The 20,604-nt window shown below is 41.9% G+C and overlaps 1 protein-coding gene across 1 annotated transcript in view; it reads right to left on the bottom strand.

The window, feature by feature from the left end:
• Positions 1-2,628: 2,628 nt before the first annotated feature.
• gal3st3 (galactose-3-O-sulfotransferase 3) overlaps positions 2,629-20,604 on the bottom strand; it is a 37,150-nt gene continuing 19,174 nt past the window's right edge. The window contains exons 2-3 of the mRNA XM_069672836.1: positions 9,591-9,693; positions 2,629-7,739 (exon numbers count right to left, since the gene is read on the bottom strand). Coding sequence (XP_069528937.1) covers positions 6,404-7,739; positions 9,591-9,673 — 1,419 coding nt within the window. The 5' untranslated portion in view covers positions 9,674-9,693 and the 3' untranslated portion in view covers positions 2,629-6,403. The remainder of the gene's footprint in view (positions 7,740-9,590; positions 9,694-20,604) is intronic.

Raw genomic sequence — 20,604 nt, 5'->3', positions numbered from 1 at the left:
AGTCTTATTTTGAAAGGTGATTTTGGCTTGTCTGAATGAGAAGGTCCTTGATTGCAAGAGCAGGGGTTGTGGGGTGAGAGTTTCCAGAATTTCCAGGGTTGGGGGCTGGCCGGATTGCAGAGGTTGAGGTAAATAACATGCAACTAGGTTTCAAAAAAGAGCCTGAGTAACATGCAGGGTAAATGGACAATCTGGCAAAGAGTGGAAGACTGAGCCGGGCTTTTATCCTGCAGAGTGTGTGGGCGGCTTGATTGCAGATGAGCGGCAGGTGTGCAGGCTGGATTGGCAGCAAGGTGTGTGGATCCTCGCCCAGCTCCAGATAATCACAGAGAGAGACAGAGAGAAAGAGAGAGAGGCGGAAAACAAGAGAAAAGAGGGGAGAGAGGAGATATGGATGTCACTCCAGATGGTGTTAAGATAGAAATATGGTCCGGTAATATGTGATGTCCTTTACAAAAAGTCTTTTAATGTCCAGAAACTTTCATAACTTCCAGCGCAAACAAACTTAATCCAGGTGATTTTCCCCTGTAGGATGGAAATTCACCTTCTCCTTGATGATGAAAAGGTGCCTGACATTTACGGCCCAATCAAAGTGCAATCAAGGCAAACCACTTGAGGTAACCTTTGACAATGCTCCGCCTGCAATTTACCCAGAGTTCCACTTGTGCACTTTAAAAAGAATAATCGTATAAATTGCTACACAGAACAGTATGTGCACGACATATAAATACATGGTTACGGTATGAATGAGACCCATTGTATTGGATTGTTAGAGCTTCAATTTCCCTCTGTGTGTTTATTGCATCATTGTTGTGAGGGAATTTGTGTCTGAAAGGTCCTTGTGTGCATGTGTTAAAGCCTGTTTATAGATTAACAAGAGACTTTATGTGTTTAAGCGAGGCACAGTACACAGCTGTGTGTTTGTTTGTGCGTTATTAGGGACATAACCTGAATGATCTTGTTACCACCCCTTCTATTCTCTATGTCTTTCTTCAATCCCTTTTCTGCAGAATGGAAACTTGCATGTGACCACACCACGAAAGAACTCACTGTGTAACTAATAACATACGATATTAGGAAGGTGTGCATCATTCAGGAGGCTTGTTGCAATAACTATACGCAGAATCCCATCTTAACTTGTGTGTTTCCCAAAGTGATTATAAGCAGAAGTTCATTACCTCTCCTGCTTCACATGCAACACAAGACTCAACGCTAGCTGTTGAGCTCAGCTTATCCCACTTAGCAGGTTTATACAGCATGTTGGGCGGCTTTGTTTAGGGTGTTAGCATGTTAACATTTGCTGATTAGCACAAAGCACAGCTGCGACTGGAGGGAATGTAGTTAGTTTTGCAGTTATTTTGCCTTAAGCTAAAATATTGCGCATGTTCTTACCTCATGATGGAACTACAGAAAGAGTGAAGCTTATTAAAGTCAATGAGATGATGATATAAATGTGTGCGCCAATATTCGTGCCAATTCAGCCAATAATAGTTGAGATTATTATCTAGAAACCAAAAATGTCAACCAGCTGGTGGCGCTAGGGGAAAGCTTTGGGAATGACGAAAGTCAATAGCATTCATCCTCTTGGGACAAGTAATGGTTGCACCAAATTTCATGAAAATCCATCTTATTATTGTTGGGATATTTCTGTCGACACAAAAGTGGTGGCATCCCAAGAGCGATGGCACTAGCATGGCTAAAACATCAAAGACTTATGAAATCATTCATTAATTATTAACTCTTTGTAAATTGTCAGTAAGTTCATGTGTTCATGTACCATCTTTTTAAGATTTTTTTGGCCATTTTGCCTTTATTAGATAGGCCAGCTGAAGAGAGACAGGAACTACGGGGAGGAGAGAGTGGGAGATGACATGCAGCAAAGGGCTGAGGGTGCGAGTCGTATGTGAGGCACCTGCTCCACCAACTGAGCTAAACCAGCGCCTCATTGATTTACCATCTTAAGTGAATTTTAGGCGTCAGAGTTACCTGCTGCTAAAGCAAGAATTAACCTGCGACATCTCAGATATTGTTAATTTAATTTTCTCTACAGTGTTCGTTATTTATCATGTTGTGCTGTTGAAGCGTATTTGTTGATAATGTGGTATGTTTTATTTGCCTCTTCTTTATTATATCATATGGTCATTATGATGATAGTAACTTTGATTATTAAGCTTATTCTTAAAGCTCTGATTATTTAAAACTGAAGAGCAGCAAAGACAGAGAGATGCCGAGGCCCGCAGTCTGCAGGGCCACCTCTCAGCGGGCCATAATAACAGACAGGGTGACGGGGGCACAGCTTAGTGATTGCTTCAATCACAGTCATATCAAATACACGGCTTCGCATTTTGTTTTTGTGCTTCTGAGAAGCAATTTGTTCATTCATTTAGGCCGGCGTGCTGCATGGAGGTAATTTCAAACAACTGATTGCAGGCTGAAGTCTTTGGTCTGGGTCTTCAGGGAAATAGAAACCATTTAGGATCAGAATCTTAATTGAGCAACTGTCGCGGTGTGTTACGTATCGCTGCTGATGGAGTGTGTGTGTGTGCGCTCTAATATTCAGAATAATTCAAGTCTGCATATCTGAATAAATCTGCATTGGAAACAGACAAAAGCATGGTCACTCGCAGATTAATTCAAATCATTCAAACTTTATTCATCATGTTCACAGTCCATCATTACAAAGCTTTGGGGCCCCTAGCTCTGATTGTCGTTAGGCGTTTGTTCAGAGCCCCTTAACCCACCCAAACTCTTCCAGTCGGTCACCAAAATAAAACAGAAAAAGTCTCCTTCTGATAAATTCATAAACAGAGGATGGAGATAAATGATGAGCAGATTACAGAGTTCATCGGAGGAAAATATGGTCAGAGAATAATCAAGTTACCACTTTCGCAAGATGTCCATTTTCTGTTTTACATCCCTGCAACATAAAAACTCAACAAAAAAAAAAAAAAAATCCAATTTTTTCTTTCTTTTAAACAAATTAAAAAAAATATTTTTTGCGATGTAAAAAAAAAAGTGAAGATGATGAGATTTTAGCATACTGTTTCCACAGCCCCTCTGGCAATTTGAAAGAAGAATTGCTTCAGCACTTTAGACACGACAGCATGACCATTAGTGAAGCTCGCTCACGAGAAGCCGAACAGCCGGGCGAACGACTTGTACAATCAAAAGAGCACTTAGAGACTCACAGGCGTGGAGAAATGGACAATAAATGAAGAGTTTGGAGGAAATAAAAGAAAATCCTACAGCTGGCTCCCAGTCAGTCATAGAAGTATTTTAAATACATATTTTGATTAAACTTTTTCGTTTACGTAACGTTATTTGTCTACAAATGACCCAACACATGAGACAAAATCTGTAATATAACCATGAAAACGTGACATAATCCAACAAAGTGTCAAAACGCAGCTCTTTTTTAATGCAGATGTTATATCATTCTGCTTTTTCACACATCAAAAGAGTTTATTTATTGGATTTTTTTCTCATTCTGGCAGTTTTTATTCCAACATTTCCAAAGCTGTGATATAATTCAGACCAAAGTAACACCTCATTACACAGCTACCTTCGCCCAGTTTTGGTTTATATAATAACGGCAGACTTTTCAAAAAGTGAATTTTCCTATCAAAAGAGTTAAATAAAAACAATCAGCTGATTCTTCAAAGGTTATTGGATTATGTCACCATTTTATGAATATATCTTTTGATTGCTTCGATCCACATCATTGTATATTTAAATGTATTTAATATCGAACACTTTGTGTCTCCATGGTTCACATACAAACATAAATTCAGAGTTTTTTGTGTAATCATTCAGTAGTTTCCAGCAAATTCACTGACAAAATACTTTATTACAATTAGCAGCTGAATTCAAACAGATTATTTATGATCTGATATAAAGAATAACGCTGTTGATATTCTAGATTTCTCCTATAGTCAACAAATCCCATTTTAAAAAAACTCAACAATGAATCGATCCTCCAAAAAGTATAGACTGTTGTCAAAGCCTGATATGAGTTCACTAAATATGTATTCATCCACTGCTATAAATAATCCCTAACCAATGCATGATTTACTTGTTTTGGTAACATTTACAAAGAACTACAATTCCCAGCTGTTTTCAGACAGTTTTTAAAAATGTCACATTGTTGGTTTTGGTCTTTTTTGTGCGAGATTTGTTGGTATAGAAAAACCAAAAAAACAAACAGTGTATGTACCTTGAAGAAATATAACACATTTCAAATACCTGTGTGTGAATAAATAATGAACGCTGTGAATCCCGTGCTTTCAAAGCTATCCTTCCTCTTCAAGTTGAAATAAGCACACTTTAAATTTGAATATTCACAGCCACATCAAACTGTGTCTCCTCGGCTCGTGCAGGTTTTTCTCCCCGCTCTTTAAACCCGTCAGAGCAGCAGCGGTTTGTACGTTCTTCATTATTGTAACCTACAGTGTGACGGACTCCCGACCACAAAAGCATTGTGTGGTTGAGCACTTAAGCACTGCTGAATGAAAGATGAACCTTAAAGCGACTACACTTGTTTCAATGTGCGGTTTTGTAGAAGTGGTTTTAGTAGTTTTGCATTATGTAAAACATACATAGAATTAATCATTTATATAGCCACCACATGCTTTGACCATCTCTGTTGCCGCAGAGTAGTTTTCTGATCACCTTAAGGTCCTCTAACTTGATGGCAAAGAACAGTTTTAATCCAGTGGTTCATGAAAAATAACAGTTCAAAATACAGTAATGGGACTTTTTAGGTCCCGATAATAAATAATACATAATTTTAATAAATCTCATACACATTATTTCCTTTTGTTGCCATGCCAACTTGGCTGGCCATGGAAAAAATACAACATCCCTGGCCCACATACTCACTGTCACACACTCACGCACACACTCAGACATCCTTCCTCCGCCTCTCAGTCACTTAGCAGTACCCTGCTGATCACTGGAGGAACAAAATAACATAAATGACACATTAAATAAGAGCAGAATGCATTAAAAATGGATCACAGCTGAGATAAGTGATGACATTTTCAGTTCCCAGACAACCCAGCCGGCCCACCAGCCTCGCAGGGCTTTAAGCATCCTACGCCGATGATGCCGCTTTGTCCACCTGTGATTCCTGGTTCAGAATGAGCAGCTTTGCCTGGTCTTTGCATTCCCAATGAAAAATATACGACCATGTAACCCAAGAACATGGGCCATAGGAGGGCCATGAGAGGAGACGATTAAATATTCAAACACTGCGACCCACAGGCTTGAAGTCTTTGTCCTGTCAAGTTGCTTTACGTTTTTGTTTGTGCCACTGTGTGGGGTTGCTGGTAGGTTATTAAATCCATGCCTTTCATATAGAATGAAGGCCTGGGGATCGTATTGCAATAACACCCCACATCCAGAAACCCAGCCTTCAATGTACAGTCTCTACAATGCAAAGATGTGAGCTCATCTGGTGGTCTGAGGGGGGCTGCAAAGAGAGCAAGATGTCGGTGCTGCTGTCTGGATTGAGAGCCTGACTAGAGGGCAGCAGCAGGGATCAGAGGATGGAAGATGCAGGGAGCCAGCCAGAGAGGACGAAAGCTGAAGGGACCTAGGCTTTATGAGTGTATTCAGTCTCTGTGTGAGTCACAGCAATAATGGGTGGCCAAAGTGAGTATCCAGCTATCTTTCTGCTTCCCCTTTGGTCTCTCTCCTTGCACTTTAACCCTCTCCCACCATTGCTTTAGGCCTGTAGAGTTCGTAAGTGAAGAAGAGTTGCTGATTGTGCTGTTGTATTAATGGGCGAAGGTGATCTCAATGCCTGTCTGGATTCTTAGGAGGCTCTTTGGAAGCCTGACAGCTGATCCCTTTATGTCATTATGTCTCTCTCAAGGACTTTAAATGGCATATGTTAAGGACAGAGAGCGAAAGGGAGCTCGCGAAACAGAGAATGAAAGCAAGTAACGTGACACTATACCAGTGTGATACACACAAAGCCCACTCTGTGCCTCACAATAGGCCTGATATCGCCACTTCCCTATTGAGTCCCTGTCGCACATAACAGATTTGCTTCAAAGAACCACTTTCACCTAAAACCCTCTCCAATCCGTGTGCAGAGGCGTGCATTTGAGCCGAGTCCTAGTGTAGATTTCTCCCACTCTTGTGTCTGCCAACTTTGATACTGTTTCACAGACCACAGAGGGGAGAGATTCAAGTTTAAGTCCAGAAATTACTAACCCCCTTTCCCTTCTTTGTCCTCATGTATTTTTATCACAAACTGTCTGGAAGGGACAGGAGAAACATTGATTTCCCAAAGATGCCCTTGTTTCTAACGCCCCCAACCAACCAAGCATCATTGTTTCAAGGATCAGGATGGGTAAAACAATGCAGTCTGTTGGGCACTCAGATTATGTTCAAGTCTCTATTCTGCAGTCTCTGAGGCCTCGTTTTGTGAGGATTTAGGCCCTAACTTTGGGATCTGATCTTGAGCTCCTTCAGCAGGCTTTGTGGTGGAGTTGGACCCTGTTCCTGATGCAGGGCCTGGGGGTGCAGGGCGTGGTTGGCTGCGTTGCCCTTGAGGATGCCGCATCAGGACTGTGCGTATAGGCTGCTGGGGGAGACGTGACTGCTGAGGTGGCCGGAGTTGGTAGCTTCGACGATAGCGCATTGATTGAGAACGTAGGAGAACTTTTGTGTACTGGACCTCTGGCATGATTAGTTTGACACAGAGCTCCTGGGCCTGGCCTGAGAACCCACGACTGAGATTTCCTGGGAGATCGTAGCCCACAATGTCCACATTTCCACTGGGCTTCCAGGGGCGGAGATCCTTGTTTTTGATCTGTGTGGCCGAGCGTTGAAGCGGCATCCTACCGAAGCAGCTTCTCATCAGCCTCTCCTGGGCTTGCCGAAGGAGTCGCACCTCCCTTGCCACACAGGCAGGGCCCAGAGCGGTCAGCTGGCGCCACAATGAGGCGTTGAAGTGGTCATAAAGACGTGCATCTATGGAATTCCATGCACGGATCTTTGCAGAAAGGCCTGGTGTCAGGCTACGCTTTGAGCTGGTTGTCCGCATGTTGAGCTTAACATACAGAATGTCATCTAGATCCCAAGACAGGAGATGGCGAAGGAGAACCAGAGATTCGTCAAAGTACTCAGCAATCATCACCAGTGAGTAAAGTCGCTCCACCTCTGCCAGAAAGGCCTGGGCATATGCCACATCTACTGCTGGTCGATCCTTGTCTCCGCCCAAGTCAAAGGTCACAGTGTTGCGTGCATATATCGAATCCTTCTCATCTGGTCGGTAGTAGCGCCAAGGTTCCTCTAAGAAAGCCTCTAAGGAGCCATTGGGGACCCTCTTGAAGCTCTGACAGTACTGGTTGTAGTAACTGAACAAGGACTCAAACATGGATCCGGGCTCTCTTAGAATTGTGATATATATTGTATTGTTGGGCATCAGGCGCTGTAGCTCTAATTTGTTGAAGCGCATGTGGTTGGTGATGATGTTTGGTGGTATCGTATGCGGATGGACGAAGTGAGAGGTGAAGGTGCGTGGGTAGCAGAACTGGTGGCTGCAGGCCTGAATGGGCAATGCCACCGTTACATTATTGCGCTCTGCAAAGCGGAAAAGCAGGTTCTGCATGGTGGAACTGGCCGTTTTGTGGGTCTTTAGGAAGGCCACATTGGTGTGCTTAGGTTTCTGGCTCCAGACATGGTGGGAACGGAGGCCAGGACAACTCAGGTGGAAGGCCTCCATGGTCCTGGAGAAAGAAAAAGGCGTAATAATGAATTTTAAGCTCCATTTACTCCAAAATAAAAAGGACACAGCTACTTAAAAAAAAACGTTGACATTAGTGACGTTGTTGCACAGACACTGGATGGATAATAATTGAAGAGACTGGGATGTCGTAAAGGATGCAGGTAGTACAAAAATAAAGAAACTAAAATTAGAAGACATCAGTATCAGGAGCTGACAGTAGAATATAAAATTTGATGCATCTGAATTAGGGATGTGCATTTTGAATTTCTTTTTTGACCAGTTAACCGACACTCTTAACGGTTAATATCCGGGTTAACCAACAAGATTAAAATGTACTCTTTAGATTGGATAAAAGTCTTATTCAAAAAGAACAGCCGGAGGCCGACAACAAGCTCTCCACCATACACGCTTTCCCTGATGCTCGTAGAAACACACACACAACTAAGAGATCAATTTATTATTATCCTCACACATAGCTACCTGTGGCACTGACAATCGCGCCCACAGATATTAATACACTCTCCGGTGCCCGTTTTAGCAGCATGTGATCCAGCAGCAACAATAAGTAAATAAACATTTAAAGCCGACCTTTCTTTAATGGTCAGCAAACAGAACTTTAAAAAACATAAGATATTGTCCAGACCTGAGGACGTGTCTGGAGTTTTAAATAATTAATCATGCGTAAATGTTAAGTTTCGTTTCTTCCAACTTCCAATAAAATGCCAGGCCTACACCAGTCCTTATCATAGGCTGAGCCCCCCTAGCCTGCACACCTGTACGCCAAAACAATGATTAATTCCAAACCTTTATTGGCAAAAATGAACACCAATCATAGTTCGCAGAGGTGTGGCCTACAAGTTAGCTACTATATTTGAATGAGGACCAAAAAAAAATTTTTTTTTATAGTTGAACAGACTTTTGATTATCAAGTAAATGCTTTTTTACTGATTTTATTTAAGATGTGTAAATCTAATCTTGACAATCTCAGCGTAGACAAAGCCTCGCGCAGGGAGGGGGGCCCGGACCCGGTCTGCAGATTTTGGAAATGAAATAGCAACATGTGGACGACATGCTGTGGGGTTAGTCTGGTGCGCAGTCTGTTGACTGAGAAGAGAACGCGCTCAGACGGTACCGTGATGTCCCATTTTTTTTTTAACAGTTTGTTTCATTTTGCTCTCCTCTCAGGCTCAGCTCAATTAACGACAACAAAACATGTTTCCCAAATATATATGTATATTTAAAAAAGACGAAATTTTATTCAGCCGTTTAACTGGTATTAACCGGTTCAAATTTTTAACGGTCGGTTAACGGTTAACCGTTAAAGTGCACATCCCTAGTCTGAATTGATTTTATTTTGGTATTACTGTGATATTGATTTCAGCCGTAAGCCCCAGCCCAAATATGGAGCCAGTATGAGTTTAGTCTAGTTCAGAAACAATTTTACCATGGCAAAGAATCTTATTATAAAATCACAGAAAGTTTTACGTTGCACTGGGTCCTTATATATTGGATGCAGTTTTACAGCATGTTATCACGATACAGTGGTTCAGAGACAGTAAAAACATTAATTAGAAAAGGTTTTATGAACAAATATTGTAGGTGAGAATTCAACGCTGTCAAATACATACAACCCCTCTACTTTTATAATTGGTCCCTTGCCTAACATAGCAATGCTTCAACACTCACAGTCTCCATATGAGTATAATAATAAGCGTGTCCCACTCTTGTCTTAAAAAGTAAAAGACATGAGCTGTTATTGTCTGATGTTTCATAGTAATTAGCAGCATATGGACTTATATAGAGATTATATGAGCTCAAGTTTGCATATGGAAGACTTGTTACGATCACTCACCAGTTTAAGTGGCCCCCATGGTGCAGCAGAAGACTGACGGTACTGATGGCGACGCAGATCAGGAATATCTTCTTCTGCGACATCTCTCTCTGCTTCACTGGAACTGTGAGTAGAGGTGGACAAGACGAGCGAGAGAACATGAGTTAAGGTGGAGACAGGAAAGCACGAAAGCGAGGGCATGTGGAGGTGTAACGGCAAAGCGAAAATGAGGATGAGGTGGAAGGAGAATGACGGTGAAAATTAGGCGGAAAGAGGAGGAAACAAGAGGAAGGTTCACAGGTATAAAAGATGAAAGGAATCAGAAATGAGGAGTGGAAGGATGGGGAGAAAGGGGAGACAAAGGAAGAGACGCACACAGTGAGGAGGATTTATCCAGCAAATAATGGCAGGGATCCATTAGCGTGAAAGAGGGTGGTGAGGCTTGGCTTTTGTCACTCTGTAATAATACAGTGAATGATACCTTCATTACCTTCCACAGCTGTAATAGTCACATTCACTTTCACACTCTTTTATATTCTCTTGGCTCAAACCTTGAACAGATGGCGCTGCACATTAAGTCCTGTCAGTAATGAGGGACGTGCATATGTAAAAAACCAACAGCACTTCGGAGTGCGAGAGTGCTCGTGCCAGAGACTTCCCCGTGTCACTTGACCCGTGCTACCAAAATGCTACGGCAGCAATGGAACCTGGGAAGGAGTCCAAGCCTCTCTCCACGACATCTCGCATGCATAACAATGGCCACACGACTCTCTCCTTGATTACACTGTCCGGTTATCCGTCCACGCACATGCCAACAGTCAGGGACGCCAGCTCGTGTTACTTAAGGCAGTGGTATTTTACACTGCGTAGGCTTTTTTCCGAGTTATGGTGGAGGAGCATGAGTGCATCAATTTTGAGCATGAATGGCCCCAGCGGGAAACTACTGACCATGGCAGTGTTCCTAACACCCACTCAAGTAAACAGGATCATTAAGGGTTTGCTGGGCAGAGAGGATTCTGGTATTGGAGCCTAATAAGTTGGCCAAACATACAAGAATCTACTTTGAAATCAAACAGAGCCATATGTTCTATCTTCAGGGCTGCAACTAATTATCACTTTAATTATTAATTTTAAAAAAATTAGGGATGCATGATATTTTCCAATCCTTTACGCTGATTTCCGACATACTGATATATTAGGCACACGTTTTCTTCCACCTAATTGCAGAGAGCATCAAGTCTCCCCTGTAGTGGAATTGATATCATGCCTACTCTTATTGTAGTGGCCAAAAACTGCCATGCTGCAGACATCTTGCAGCCTTCTTCACGCTTGACGGAAGAGTGTTGCACAAACGGTCATGTGTCTGATCACTCACATTTCTGAGCGCACCTGAATGCAGCACCCCCCGAAACACGGCAGTGAGGGAGACATGCCCGGACTTGTTTACTGCAGCTACTACGGAGACATCAGTGATCGCTGTCGGACTCTTTCTATCGTGTGTGCGTCCATGAATATGTAAGTTAGTTTTGCACTGATGTTTATGTTACACTCTGTTAGTGTCGGCTGTGACCGCGAGTGTATTTTCTACGTGTTTGATGTTGTTAAGGCGGTAAAATGACGAGAATTTGAGCTGTGAAAGTTGTTTAACTTCTTTTCATTGGCTCGACTTTCAGTGACTTTTAAGTCTTTATTTGTATATTGTTAACTTTGCACAGGCGGTACATGCGCACACTCTGGCAGAGTTAATGTCGTAGCATTATATCAAGCTTTCTAAGGGAATCATTGAGCATTTAGGCAGAATTAAAGCGTTTTATAGGCGGAAAATATTGGCAGAGAAATTGCATATTTGCAGATGCTGATACGTCATTTTCAAGCCATCTGCCATGCAGATAATATTATGCATCCCTAAATAAATGATATAATGTAAATATAATGTATAGCTCTTTGTCATGAGCCAATCTAGTTTAGTTATGTTTTTGTCTTGTATTTCGATGTTCAGTTATTATTTCTTGATTTACCTTGTCACTTTGTCCCTTGTCATAAGTTTTCATCGTTTAGTTTTGTATTTAGTTTATTCTGTGTTCTTGTCAGTGTTTAGTCTTGTTTAGTTAAGTATTTCACTTGTGTCTCTTTGGTTAGATCATTTCCTGTTTTACTTTGTCACCTTGTCTCTTGTGTTGGTCCACTTCCTGCCTTTGTGTGTTTTCCCGCCTGTTTGATTCTGTGCCCTGCCCTGATTGTTTTCACCTGCCCCTTGATTGTCTCACCTGTGTCTGATTAGCCTCACCTCCTAAGTTTATTTAGTCTTTGTGCTCCCGTCTTGTTGCCTGTTCATTGTGATCCATCGTACGTGAGTCTATGTCGTCCATCCTGTGTCGTCCTTCTCTGAAGTTTTGTCTATGTCCATGATGGATATTCTTCGTGCTTCCCCTAACCCCTCATGTCTCTTGGATTACCTGTTCCTGGTTTTGTTGTTCGTTTTTTGCTCCGCCTTTTTGATTTTCCCTTTTGTCTTTTGTTGGAGTTAGATTTTGTTTTTTTGCATTTTTTGCCTTCTGTTTATTAAACCTATTTATCTAAGTCTGCATCTGGGTCCTCACCTTTTTGTTTAAACCGAAACCCTGACACTCTTTTATTTTTTAACAAAGAGACCAAGCTAAAAAATTTGCAAAGCAAGGGAAAATGGCTCATCATCACATTTGAAATGTTGGAGCCAATAAACGTTTAGCAATTTATGCTAATAGCTTAGGTCATTAACTGTCAAAAAGTGGTCATTTTGTCTGCAGGAATATTTAATAAACAAAGAGACAAAATAAAAACAACTAGAAAACAAGGTAACTTTTCTGTACAGGCTCATGAACAGGCACGAGATGAGACCTGATGTGCTTATTAAAAAATGATGGTGCAGTTAAATGAGCCCCCGGCGCCAACTCAAATCAAGATATGCTTGTCTAATAATAATTAGTTATTCAGTGAAAACTGACAGCTGACCTCATTGGAGGAGATTAAGAGACAAACATGAATACTGGAATTGGGGTTTTTTTTCACTTCCAAAAATGCTGGAACAGCTGGGGTTGTGCTGCTCCGGTGGTTTGGGCTCAGTTGGAATATACGTGCAGACACACAGAAACAATGATGCTCTCACAGTAATTGATGCACAGATTGTTGTCGACACAGTTGTGGCTTAGTTAATCTTTTGGCACTGCCAGAACCGTATGTCCCGATAATCTGACCAAAGCGGCCTCTTGGGTTTTTGATTTTTAACATGTTTTCAGGAGAAGTCAGTTTGGGTTTAATCTTTATTTCCCACATGGACGACACGATGAGGGAAGCAGTTTGGTCTCTGCAAGGGAAACAGTACAAGCAATAATGCAGAATCCATTAGACTACATTTCATTTCATTATCTCCAGATGATCTGATTTACAGTTCAAAGATATTTAATTTGCAATGACGTCTTCAAAGATGAAAAAGATGAAACCAGACAGTTTTTTTAAGCTTGTAACAGCAGTAACAAAACATTGACATAAAAATGTGAGATTCAGACACTCGGTTGTCCATCACGTTTCAAACCAATTTTAGTTCTGAAATAGTTCACCTAGCAAGACCTCAAATAACACGCAGTTTGGCTCTAAGTGCAGGGCTGAGTTCTCCTACCGATGTACTCTTTTATATATAGCATGACAAAATTGTTGTGTTTTTCCACTCAGCTTTTAGAGAAAGTTGTGGTTAGTTTCAGCACTACTCACAGCACTTCTCATGTTGGGGAAAGGTTCCTTTGTACTCTTAAATAAATAAAATGTTCTTTTTTTAAAACATGTTTGCTGTTTAACCTTTACATTGCTGCAGTTTGGTCCTGAACACAGTCGGCACAGTTGGAGGTATCCAAGTTTAGATATACTATATCTCGTACGGCATTAAAAAGCATCCTCTAGTGATTTAAAGATTGCCTGCGCTGGATAATCAATCGCATTAAACGTGACACCTTAATGTGCTTCTGTCAGAGTGTCTGTTTTATCTCTTTTTCACTGTGGCCGAGTCGAGTGTGTTCATATCTGCGCCCTTTCCTTACTGTTAATCACCTGACGCATCCAGGAGGACGTTGAAGTTCTGCTGGGACGTACTCGCTGAAAAATCTTTCTTTCACTGGTCAAAAAACCCGATAACACCCGGCTTTTTTGCTTAGAGGGAGGGGCTTCAATTGGCATTCAGAGTAAGAGGGTAATTATCGCCTCGGCTTCGTTTGGCATTGATGGGAACACAAAACCCGTGACGACACGCTAATCTCCGCCCCCTTTCCGGCACGATGCTATGCTCCGTCGGTAACTTCTCCGACTCCTCGTCATCTCAGCTACAAATTCCGCCCATCTCCGTCCGAGCAGCGCTCGAACATCGTTCCAGATTTGGGCGTGTTTGTGACGTCAGACGGTGACGCAGCAGAAAAGAGGCAGAAAGGAGTATACTTCACTGGCAATGGGAAAAGAGACAATCGGCCTTTATGAGCGGGCCTTCCAAGATCTGAAAAACCTGTGTCAATGTGCTAAATTTAGGTGAGAAAGGTGTATAAGCTACATGCCAGCCCCACATCCTTGTATTCCTTAAAAAAAAAAAAAACACTTGCATGAAGAAGAACAGGATGAACTTTTCATCGCTGTCCTAAGAAATGTAACCTTTTCCAGGTCGGTCAATTACATTCAGTTGCCCCGGCCTCTTCAGCTCGAGGTGAGGGTTCATTTGCATAGGGAAATGTCACTGTAATACCTGTTTTGAATCAAACTAACCTGATTCAGAGAGGAGAGGGATGCAGCGACATGCAGCAGAGATGCAGGGGCTGCTTCTTGTGGAAAGAGGAGCTGCTTTGAAGACCTGAGCGTGTGTGTGTGCTTTCCAAGAGGGGATGGAGGTAGATCATATGTCACAGAGAGTTAATAAGAAAGGGATTTAAGTGGCTTTCAGCGGACAGACTCGACCTCTCGCCTCATCTGCTGCTATCTTCTCCTCCCTTCACCTCCTCCTCCTCCTCCTCTCTCCGCCTTCTGCACCAACACTCTGGCCTCTTTAATTATAATGGTCTGATTAGGTTTCTCTTGCGATCGCTGCAGATATGAAAGCACGGTGAGAGGGAACCCGATCCGTCTCTTAGCAGACGACGATGTAGAAGGAGTAGACAGCAGAAAAGATACCTTATCTTACTTGTGTATTGATTTAATGATTAAATGCGGGATAATCCACAAGGAGGTGTTTGTTTTAAAGGATTTCAACACATGACATGAAGGTAAGGAACCACCTGATGTGAGGTGGATTTTAACTAATCCTCTAATGCAGACCTCAGAGTGGATTATCCATTTTACACTGTGGTCACTCGCCAAAGATTTCATGTAAGAGCATTCACTGGTTTATTCATGAACGCCTCTGACTCAGAGGTAAAAGGAGGCAGGAGTTAGTTGCTCCCATATGGTTAGAACCACAGTGTAGGAGGGTGATAATTACTGAGCCAGAGTACAAGTGCGTTTAAGTGTTTAAAGGCTGGAGTCCAACCAGTACTGGACTTCTGAGGCTGATACTGGTATGTGAGGATAAATGAATGAAGTATCAGCTCATGTTTGTTTAGTTTTACATAAAAAAAACATTCAGTGCATGATATTGTTTTAGGTAATTAAGCAATCACTGACCTCACAATGAGCAGTTTGACTTAAATAATAAGTGAATCCATTAGCAAAGATTGATGCGTTACTACAAAGAGGATATTTTGCAGTTAAACGATGCACTTTAAAATAACAAATTAAGAATCTGAAAGGTAATTTTGAGTTGGTCAACTTTACCTGAAACTATTTAAAATACATATTGATAAAAACCGAAATATTTTAAGTCCACCCTGTCTTCCTTGATGTGAACTTTATGCACTCATTTGCAGCAGAGAACTCACCTAAAGAAATATTGTTGACCTATAATATCTGTGATATTAAAATTGAAATTGTATCTTACACTAACCTTAAAGACCCCCTCCAGTGAAACTTCAGTGTGTAACCTTGTAAACACCTCCATGTGGTGTTCTTCATGTGCTACAGGACATATCAGGGACAACATCAGCAGTCATCTCCATGGCTGGGCCTGTCTGCTTTTAACCTGCAGTGTACCAAGGACAGGCTGAACAACACGTTTTCAGATTGGCAGGTTTGAGACATCACAAACCTAAGGAGCCAATCACGTTAGTGAACGGGGTGACGCTATGCATATCATTATCTGCAACCTGTGGCAACCGCTTCGGCGATACGCGAGCCAGCTGTAACCGTCATCGTGATTTTTGGAAACTCACTCCTGACTGCTAACGTTAACGTTACTACTACTAATTACTACATTTCAAGCGAGCTAAGTTTCAACAAGTTGCCACTAAACGATGGCAGAGACGTGTTTTGTTTTCGTGACGAGGGGGCGATTGGAATTGTACACAGTGGGCGCAGAATTTTTAATGAGGCAGAAGGAGGATTTTTATGGTAATTAAACGTATTTTGCAGAAAAAACATATCAGACATAATTTATTATTTCAAGCAGAGCATTTTATACGTCTTAAAACATGACTAGAGCTGCTCTTTAATATAGTGTAAATTTCAGGTAACAATGTTGCAAATATACAGAATGCAGCCTGTTAAACATTTATGCACTTAAATTTTCATTATGGTGCGATATAATGTGAAAGAACAGATTTGGGACGTAATTCATGCAGTAATAAGTAATATTCATTATTATCATAATATTGGAAATTTAGCACTATCAACTTATTTCATTTTTATTTATCACAGTCTGTTATAAAAGATTGTTTTTGCTTGTCTGCTTGTGGCACAATGTGACTTCGGATGAAGAAGTGTGAAGGAATTATTCTTACATCCACCTTAAATCCTCCCTGCAGGTGATTTCAGCTTTATTTCCTCTCTTTTCCCCAGCACATTTTTTCCTTCTGTCTCCTCCAACCTTTGCCTCCATCTCTCCCAGAGGTCTTTTCTTTCCACTGCTGCTGCCTCTGCAGTGTGAAAATGTGGTATCTCCAAAATGTCAGCCGTTATGAATCAATAATAAAAAAAGAAAAGGAAAAAGTTTTGAAGTAGTTTTAAGTTTAAAGCCGGGGTGAGTCTCTCAGTCTGGGGGCTGTGCAGATACACAGCAGTGCGACAAATAAATACAGAATTACAATTCAAAGACACGTAACACACACCACACACGCTGACGGAAAGACAATAACTCAGACAAACCAAACATGCACTACAGGACAGAGGAAGAAAAAATACTATAGTCCCCACATGTACACTTAAACAGGCACACACAGATGTTCACCACACACACACACACAGCTGACTACAACTTAATGAGCGTAAGAAGGAAGCTTCATGCTTACTCCTCCGAGGAGAACAGCAGCTGTTACGCTATATGATCTTGTCATCTGCACTGATCTAATGTGATGACCTTTGACCTCTCCTCCGAGACACATACCTCAAATGATCTGTAAGGTTTTAGAAACACACACACACGCACACATTTTAGACTTTAAGCCGACATGTTTTATCAAAATGTGTACTACTGTATCATGTGGCGTGTATCTAAACCAGCCTGCATTATATTTCAGCCCGTCCCCACTTTTCCTCTTAAACAGACACACACAAGAACAAGAACACACACGCACGCAGCTGTTCAGGGAGATGACCTGTAGTCCGGCCATCAGTAACAGGATGACTGTAGCTGCGGGAGACCAAGGGCAAAGCTGGACTCACCATCTAACACTGTGTATACATGCACATTAACACACACACACACACACACGTTCACATATTCAGACGAAAGGGGGGACATACGTTCTGCTGCGGCCCTTCAACAAAAATGTGGAAAATGCTAGTTCATGTTCCGCAAGCTAGCAAGTAATCTTTGGCTTACATGAGAAAAAGCACTTTCCAACTCCCACCAAACATTAGCTAGAGGCAGTTATTCAAGGTAATAAATTCAGTGGATTCAGGGTATTATTAAATCAATGCACAGTATTCTAAAAACCTTTAAATGGCCGACTCTGTCTTGAGATATCTGATGACGTAAATGCTTGCAAGTCATAAATATGGCCACTGAATTGATTGAAGAGTATTTCCTTGACTGTCACAAATCTTTTTCTGAAAAAAAAAGACAATACACTCGATAGACTCCTTGTTATTGCTTACTTGATTTTTGAATAAAGTGGGTGGTGTGCCCCTCATCAGAAACAATGCATGCACCTCAGGCCATGTCCACATGTACACAGGTATTTTTCAAAACGTAGATTTTTCTCTGCGTTTTGACGGGGTAAACAGTGTTCTTGGCTCGTGACGTTTCTGTTTTCATTTGGACGGGGATTTTTTGTAACCACGCTCGTGTGGATGGGTTTTTTTGGGAAACGAAGGAGGCAAAACTCTGTTTTCAGCAACAACCGTCTACGTGTAGACATAGTTTCAAACTCATGTAAACAAACTATCTTTAGTATAACTAAACTACGACTCAGTGTCATTACGGTATAGTATTACCTGCTGCCGTTTGGGGTTATTCGATTCAGCTTGATTGCATTGGAATCTCAGAGTCGGTTGTCTTGAAAGCGGGAGAAACGAACCACAGCTACCTCAATAAAACGAGAGGTCAATTTTAAAGCCTGTGTGGTAGAGATCAAGCTCCCATCCTGCTTAAATAAACTTTGAGCCAGACACTGGATCCCTTCCAGCGCCTGGTGTCCGGCATCCCATGCTGTCTGGCAATTTTCCGCCCTGCTGATATCAATAGGTATCACTATCTATTTATTAATATTTACAAAGTGCAGTCACCTTGTCTCGACTTTGTTATAGATGTACTGAATGTTCACAAGGTGGCCTTGATGGAGAAAAAATTAAACAACACCCGAACAGGCGCTCGAGTCGAGGCTCTGCTGGTAACAGCTGCTCCGATACAGAATCTTACTTAGCTGTTAACATCTGCTGCTGCCAATGATTTACAGCCCAAGGACAAAGACTCTATTTTCTTAATGATTTGAGGATTGACTTAAGAGCTGGACAGTGCTAAGACCTTTCCTTAAATTATGAAACAGAGCAGGGCTTCTGTATAAACCATGAGGGCTGCGTTGGTTGAGGGTGAATAAAAAGCAGGGTTGAGTTCTCAGAAATCCTTTAAGGCTTTCTGTGCAATCTAAGAAATCCGTTCATTTTCCAGGAAGGCTGTTTGCTTACGTCCGAGGCTTTATCTCTGAAATCCCCCAAATCAATCCCTGATATGAGGCTTGAAATTATTTTTCCACAGTTGTGGCTGCACGCCCGTCCCCTCTGCTGCTCAACCCTTCCACTTCATGGCATTTGGTGTGGCCAAAGATCCCTAAGAGCAGAGATATTTTTAAACCTCTTTCATACTAAGGTTAGCTTTGTAGATCGAGGCAATATCGGAGAGTCATGTCATTCACGGCCGACAAGTTAGAGGTTCCTCATTTCCATGGCAGCATTAAAACAGTAAGCCCATAAAAGCTTTGTAAACCTTATTTCAAAAAAGCTTCTTAACCTAGCAGAGTCCTACATGAACAAAGTGTTCTAATTGTGATTTATCTTTGCTGTTCTGATTGGTTCAACTCGGTACGGCTTTGCTGCAAGATCATTCAGCAGAGCCATCAACTGTGTCCATCTAATTCACGACATCATCTACCCTCAATTTCCTGCATCTACTGTATGTTTAATGAAGGTGTACAAGAGGATGCCGTCCCCATCTTTAGTCCCGCCTATGGAGCCGCACTTAAGACTATTTAGCTAACCCGGGGAAGCAGTAAGCACAACCCCAGCCCTAAGTGAATGGCTAAGCCAATTGTAGATGTTGGCGGTAAATCAGAGGATTAATCCAAATCCAAATCTGATTGAATTTGTTTGGTACACTGGGGGCTCAACCCAATCCATGTATTGGTTTGATGACAGGTTGGTGCCTTCAGAGCATTTCAGCTTGTTGCTCTTCCACCTGTGCCTGGATACCAGGTGCAGGGTAAATGGTAAAATGGTAAATGGACTGTACTTACATAGCGCTTTTCTAGTCATTCGACCACTCAAAGCTGCTTTTACACTACATGTCACATTCACCCATTCACACACTCATTCACACACTGTTGGCAAAGGCCTAAGTGTCAATCTCCAATCAGATCTATGCACATTCATACCCGATGGCTATGCATGCCACCGGGAACAATTTGGGGTTCAGTATCTTGCCCAAGGGCACTTTGACTGTATGTGACCGTAGCAGTCAGGGATCAAACCCCCGACTTTCCGTTTGAGAGACGACCAACTCTACCGCTGAGCCACAGCCGCCCTTCAGCTGGGGACCATCCTTCACTGATGTTTCGCTCCATTATTCCCAGAACATCTCAGGATGGTGGGGGCAAGCAGTTAAGGACGTCTCCCTGCCAGTCCCTGCAGCTGGATTTAGATGTTCAGGTATTTTACAAAGTGGCTTCTCGTTCCCCCAGTTCTTGTCTCTGTCGCCAGAAACGTCCCTTTTCTACGAGATCTTGTACGACTCTTTTACTCTTTGATGATACCGTCATGTTTCCATTGCAGGCAGGAATCAGAATCCTGCATACTTTCACTTCTCCACATACCTGGCCAGTCCTTGTGTGAAGTGGGCGCGATGCCAGATTGTCAGTTTGGGAAATTAATGAAAGTATGTGGCACAATCCTTCAAAGAATCCAACAGAGGGACATCAAACTGCAGGCTCCTTATTCATTTCCGTGTGATGGTTGTATCGGATCAAAGAAAAGTAAGCTTGTCCGACAAGAAAGTTGACCTTGGACTTGAACTTGGCTGCTGTGTAACATGATCACATTTCTGCTGTTAGAGACAGTGAATACGAGTATCAGGATATGATTGCTGCCGTGTTAATCTTCCATAGTTGTAAAATCCCGTCTCATGGTATTATAAAGTGCAGTGCCGTGATTCAACTTCAAAATTTCCAATCTACTCAAACCCGATCTGTTTGGTGAAATCACGGAATACATTTAATATATTCCC

The sequence above is a fragment of the Semicossyphus pulcher genome, unplaced genomic scaffold (assembly GCF_022749685.1).
Source record: "Semicossyphus pulcher isolate SPU_LCO1_2020_fin unplaced genomic scaffold, fSemPul1.0.p SCAF_21, whole genome shotgun sequence".
Lineage (NCBI taxonomy): Eukaryota > Metazoa > Chordata > Actinopteri > Labriformes > Labridae > Semicossyphus > Semicossyphus pulcher.
Note: the sequence above shows the minus strand (reverse complement) of the source record. Positions and strands in the feature narration are given on the sequence as shown.